This window comes from Notechis scutatus, chromosome 2 (genome assembly GCF_049901735.1).
Source record: "Notechis scutatus isolate UNSWTSFEM ecotype Mainland chromosome 2, rNotScu1.2, whole genome shotgun sequence".
Classification (NCBI taxonomy): Eukaryota; Metazoa; Chordata; class Lepidosauria; order Squamata; family Elapidae; genus Notechis; species Notechis scutatus.
The window spans coordinates 202,130,244-202,136,968 of NC_142010.1; the positions used below are offsets into that span (position 1 = coordinate 202,130,244).

The 6,725-nt window shown below is 34.2% G+C and overlaps 1 protein-coding gene across 1 annotated transcript in view; it reads left to right on the top strand.

Moving 5' to 3' along the window:
- PCSK5 (proprotein convertase subtilisin/kexin type 5) overlaps positions 1-6,028 on the top strand; it is a 145,336-nt gene extending 139,308 nt beyond the window's left edge. Inside the window, exons 18-21 of the mRNA XM_026675098.2 lie at positions 100-197; positions 673-802; positions 2,042-2,157; positions 5,498-6,028. Coding sequence (XP_026530883.1) covers positions 100-197; positions 673-802; positions 2,042-2,157; positions 5,498-5,613 — 460 coding nt within the window. The 3' untranslated portion in view covers positions 5,614-6,028. The remainder of the gene's footprint in view (positions 1-99; positions 198-672; positions 803-2,041; positions 2,158-5,497) is intronic.
- The last annotated feature ends 697 nt before the right edge of the window (positions 6,029-6,725 follow it).

The window sequence follows — 6,725 nt, forward strand, 5'->3', positions numbered from 1 at the left end:
AATAGCATACATTAAACTCACTATAAAGCATAAATGTATTTTCTTTTCCGCTTAGATATTAGCAGAAATTATCTAAATCTCCTTGTGTTTTTTATGTAGTTTACAAGGAACAAGATGTGTTATACGCTGTGAAGCAGGGAAATATTATAATGGCAGAGACTGTGAGCCATGCCATCGTTCCTGTGCTTCTTGTGAAGGTACTTCTAATATTATTTTTGTTAACTAAATAATTTATGCCTTCCTGGCAACAAAATAGAATAAGTATTAAGCTTTGTAGAGACACACAATACTATCATAAATATGAAATGCAGGTTGTCATTAGGCCATGCTTAGATAATACCCATTGATCATAGTGTGAACAGCTTCAATATGTATGGTAGTTTCTCCCTCTGTCTTTGCTGGAATAGAAGTATTATCAACATTAGTAAGAAAAACAAATCTAAAACAAACCAACAGTAGTTCTAGCAAATCAGTGAGATTATGAGGAGGGACCAGTAGTATAATTGGATGAGCTTGAATGTCTTTTAACATTCTTGTTTACATGGAAGAATACCACTTTTCACCCCACCAAATTAGTAATCATGCTACTAAATTATTTAGTGAATAACCATTATCTATACTTTATTGAGGATATAGCACTTTGTTATCATTTTTGTTTTGTTGGCTTTTGAGGCCCAGGAGCAGATGCTTGCATCAATTGTACAGAAGAGTATTTTATGGAGAATGGAAAATGTGTGGCAACTTGTCACAATGGCTACTATTTGGATCACTCATTAGAAAATGGATATAAAACTTGCAAAAGGTAAGTTTTGGTCATTATAAGCTATGTCACATTTTAAATCAGATGCAAAAATTGACCCATTTTATATGTGAACCCTAAGGGAACCATAAAGGTGACTCAGTGGTTAAGATGTTGGGTTTGTCAACTTGAAAGCCAGCAGCCCAAGTTCAATACTCAAGCACCATACAATAGGATGAGCTCCTGTTCTTGCCCCAGCTCCTGCCAATTGAGCAGTTAGAAAGCGTGCAAATGTAGTAGATACATAGGTACCATTTTGCTGAGATGGTAACAGCAGTCCATGATATCATGCTGGTCATATGACCATGGAAATGTCTTTAGACAGGACTGGCTCAATGGCCTTGAAACTGAGATTACCACTGCCCAATATAGTCAGCAATGACTAGCAGAGTAAAATCCAAAGGGGATTCCTATATGTGAACTGTAACCAAGAAACAAATTTCCCCGCTGAAAAGGCATTCTAAAAATATTTTCTAAAAATAATTCCTATTACTAAACTTTTTATAATTATTCAAACTTATACCTAGCATTAGTAGCAATTTCCACTCAAGCTGTATTAATGAAGCTTCTGTGTATCTAGAATCCTTTAAAATATTTCTAGAACATCTTTAAGAGCACAGATCCTTCCAAGCCAAAGTTAAGATGTTGGCAGAGAGTTATGCATAATTTTGTGAGGTATGAAAATGTGATTATGCTCTGTGGTGAAATTTTACAATGATCAACAGCCTTACCATATACAATTAGCCATTCACAGGTGAGAATTCTTCCCCATCAATCTCATTTTTATTTTCATCCAGAAATCATGGGTTGAGGGTCATCATGGAATTGGTTGTCTAGCTAAAAAAAGGGGGGGGGTGAGAATAATATATGTAAATGCTTTCTAGTCCCAAAACAGACATATAAAAGGGAAATTGATTAACTGAAATTTCTGAGCAGCCAGATTATTTGGCACGGCCACTAGATTATAGTTAACTATGTGTAAATGTTGGAGACATGCACGGTTTTCTTTGTGTATGATTAGTCTTCAAGACCTCAGAGGTGTAAAACAGTAGCAAAGGTATGTTGCCTTATGTGATTTAAATGTTTATGCTGTTATTTTCCATGTTGGCGTCTACATTTTAGAATCTTATAGTAATCTAGATATTAATAAAATTAAGCACTATTTTATTATAAGAGAAATAATCGTCATGGGTCCTATGTATAACTTGCTGGGTTTTTTGTTTGTTTGTTTTTTTCATTAAGATGTGATGTCAGCTGCTTTGGGTGTAGTGGTCCAGGAGAAAGAAACTGTACAAGTTGTCCAAGTGGCTACATCTTAGATACAGGTCTTTGTGTAGTTGGTCTTGTCTGTAAAGATGGTGAGTGCATTTCTCCAACTAATATTCTGATTTTTCCTCTGTTTAATATTGTTTGGACTTTAAAAATAATCTCAGGAAGCTGTTTTATTGTTTTTGTTCCTAATAGGAAAAGACATAGGCTATCCTTCCAGCTCAGTATTCTTATCATTTACCAATAAGCTAAAAGAACATTTTCATATATTTGCTTAAAAGCTTCAGAGAAGAAATTGAATGTACAAACAGTATTCAAGAGAGCTAACACTGCATGAATGAAAGAACAAACAAAGATAGAATAAATCAGACGCTGAAATTGTCCCCCAAATGTGAAATACTGGGAAAGAATTGTTATTTATTGTGGGAGTTGCACTTTTGCTATAGTGTGTGAATATATGTATCAACTCCCTGAAAAAGAAATTAGTATCCTCAACCAGAAACAATTGGTTTCCTTTCAAGCCCTTCACAGTTATAGTTGAATCCTCATTCTCAAAGGTCAGCTATCTTAATTCTGGTGTCCTCCTGGTGTATTAGAAAGACTTAAGTGTATGAGTAGATAACATTTGGAGGCTCCAACTAGACTAATAATGGGGTCATATGTGACCAATGTACTTCTATGTACTGGAATAAATAGCAGAAAACAGAAGGAGGCTTGGGAATGAGTACTAGGATTTTTCTACAGGGATAAGTAGATGTAATCAACCATTTATTAAAAAATAATTTAACAAGGGAAAAGCCCTATTGCTACTCCAAGAAAATGTACCTTCTTTTAAATGTATAATCATTTTTCTTTCCAATCCAAAGGAATCTTTGAAGAAATTGTATTGTCTATCTATCTGAAAATAGAACAGAATGTGGCCAAATTTGGATTTGGGGGAGAAGTTGACTAAATAAATAAATATTTGAAAATGTGCCAGATCTAACCAAGGGAAAAATCCAGAAAAAAATTCTACCAACTTAAGTTTCTTGACTTTTTCCCTTCTGGTCAGGTGATTAGAGCAAAATTGCTGTTAAAAAAATGGGCGGCGGGGGGGCAGAAACAAGCCATGCTCTGTACTTTTTATTTATCTTGTAAAGATATGCTGAGATAGTAGAATAAGCAATAACTTCTAGTTGGTTTCATTAGTACCTAGAGTGATTCAGCTGTAATAAAGTAGTGTACACAGTGATATAGCAGACCATAGTGCATCTTGTTAAAACCTTTTGTTGAATGGAAAGAAATTCATACAGGCTAATTGGCAAATGGTCCAAGTTTACTAAAAGAGTCTTAATTTTGCATTGTTCAAAAGTCAGCAAGCACCTTGGGGTAATCATCAAGTAGATAAAAGAAACACACTACTTTCATGCTACAACAGTACAACATTTCAGCTTGTTTTAATGTGTAAAGTTTGCATTTTTTCTTTCATTTCAAATGTTTTTGCCTCTCATCTGCAGTTACAACTGCTGCTACACTCAGTTTTTTATATCACCTACTATTGTATGCTACCAGCTTTTCTTCTTGCTCTTTTCATTGTAGCCAAATGGTATTTGACAATTTATTGATGTGTGATCTGTTTTTCTTTAAACCCCTGTTCCTGTTCTGATTGTTTTATATCTTGTCCAGGTTTTCCCTTCATGATTTGTATCCAACTACAATTTACTCCAAACTGAAATTCTCTATTCTAAGATGTCTAACTCACATCTTGGCTATTGCTTCCCTTGACATTCTCAGAATAATTTTAAGCTATATTTTGGGGTGAAGTGAGGAGTTCCTGATACTTAAAGGAACTTATGACTTGGAAATCAAATTATTTAAGCCACAGTAAACCTTCAATTAAAACCCTTTAGGAAATCTTAAATGCAACAGACAAACTTTGTCCATAAACTTTAAGTTTCTGTTCATGGATAAAATCCCTTTTGCCATTTATAAAACTATAATATGCATAAAATGCATGAAATATGCTTTCACAAAGGACATTTGGATTTAATGGATATCTACTTTAATGACAACCCCATTCCCCACTGGTCTGCTAAATCAAGGGTTTACTGTGCAACTGCAAGATTTTTTTTTATGATCGCAGTAATATATGCAGAACTCTGAATTTACAGAGAATTAATGTCCGCATGACATTAGGCCTCTGCTTGTCATCCCTTTTGGTTTAAGTAACATTCAAAATGTTGCAAGATTCTTAACAGCACAATGATTTCAATATCAATGACAATATACACAAGTGCTATAGAGAGTATTTTTATGTTCAGTGAGTTTTACAGCATTTGCCACTAACAGTGAATTTAAGAAAACAAACCTCCAGTGAGCAATATTTTTAATTCACATCTTAGTTTCAAGTATGATTTTAATTTTTTCCCCATCTTTTTCATAGTTCTCCTTAAAAAGCATGTATAAAATCACATGCTTTTGTACATAGTAAAATTGCTAAACCAACCAAGTATTGCAATATCCCTTTAACTGACTGACTGTTTGGAAAAAGTGCTTAGCAGCTTGGATTATGATAAACAGGACACTGGCAGATTTATTTGAATGTGGGATTGGACTTAAAATCAGATAGAAAACTCATGTTCTTCACAAAGACAGGATAATATTCAATTTCGCCTTTGAATCCTCCCAACTGCAGCCTTCAATCGCTCTATAGTAGAGGTTGGGATGCGGGGGGGTCAGAAGGAGCTGCTAGGCTAGACAAAATCTATTTCCACTAGCAAATACTCTTCCATTGGCAGCTATTTATCTCTGAATTTTCCCCAAAGTGAATGATCAAAGAACACAACCCACTCAACTTATTTATTGCTTTTTCTCTTAAATTGTAGGAAAATTATGCACTAGACCCTGAATCAGACTAAGAATTTTCTCCATAAAGTAACAAGTGAATAAGTTTAAAAAATGATTATGATGCATATTACACTAAATCATGCTTTGTAATTGCACAGTGAGCGAAGGAATCTTCACCATAAGCATTTTGGAGAGCACACACCCAAAAAATCAGAATACTGTTCTATTAAATTCTGGACGATTTAAAATTATGTGTGCATTCTTGTGTGTTTCTGTTTAGTATTCTTTTTTAAATTCATAATACTGAATAAGATATCTCTGACTGCATTTTTCACTGTTTTCTAATACTTCTTTTTCTGATCTTTTTTTCTTCTTACATAAATGGATACAAATCACTCCTTACTACAACACAATGTATTTTCCTGAAAACAAATGCTGTTGTGACTGAAATTCCTTTTGATGGAAACCCAATTTCCTATTTGCTACCTGCTCCTGAATGATCTCTTCTATCAAATTTGCCTGTCTGACCAATTAAATCTCCCTCTACCTGACACCATGCTGTTCAAAACTCAACCTCCTTCCACTCTCTATGACCTCATGAAGCAACGGAAGAGTCTTGGGCAGAAGGCGGCTTCTGTATGCTAGTGAAAAAGAATAATCTTTGCCAGCGGAAAGTACTTCAGCAACTTTGCTGCAGAACATGTACACTGAAAGGTTGATTTGGCTTCTCTCCAGGCATTCTTGTTCCGGTAGACTTATAGATTAATCCATATTATTAAAAATGGGGAAACCCTCCCAAACCACTTTTTTTTCCTCCTCTTTCTCCCCTTTGGGGAGGCAGTGAACTGTATATTGGAACTTAAAATATAAAACTACAACGAGCCTACCTTTCATTACTGGGTGTTCAGAACAAAACATCTGGGATCACAGTGTCAGTAGGTTGTGACCAAAGCATTTTATGCCAAATTAAAGTCATTCGACTTCCTGTCAATTTAAGGACATGCCTGGATTTTATTTTATTTTTTGACAAAAATCTGCTTTCCTTTTTTTTTGCTTGTTTCCCTTGAAGATGTGTAGAGTGCGCCAACAGTACAGCACAAGTTTACAATGGATTAAAACAAAACAAAAAACATACTTGCATTAGTCTTTTCTTTTTTGTCCTCATGTAATAAGAATGAGAAGAACTCTGAAAAGAAATAGCATTTTTTTGTTGGAAGCTCATGCTCTGCGTGCATTACAGTGGTGTTGTATTTTTTTTTTTTAGTGCTCTTGTATGTTGGGTAGCATTTGCTTGTATTCATTTTATCACATTGCTAAATTCTCCAACAGCTTTTCAAATTCTGGCCAGATCAACCAGTATGTTTTTAAAGATAGGTTTTGAAGTGTTAGGGCATCATTCTGGTATGAATAAACTCTGAAAGATGCAAGTACCTTCCCCCCCCCCTTTTTTTTTCTTTTAAATGTAGCTTTTATACTTGAAACTGGAATCCACCAATATCCATCAGATAGAGTGTGCACTTTTAAAACTTTGATACCAATATATTTCTTTGGATATGGGCCATGACTTCAGGCAAGTTAAACATAAAAATTAAAGGAAATAATTTTAATAAATAATATCTAATTTAAGCGAACCAAATAATCTTATCAGGAGTCAAAAAGCAGTAAGTAACAATCAAATATAAGTTCATTAATATACATAGAGGAATATGAATAGACCAAATTAATTTCAATCTTAAGACTATCTTCAACAAAAATACATATACCACACATCAGTTTCTAAAAAAGATCTTTCCAAAAATCTGTTGATATTTCTTTTTACATATTTACTTTT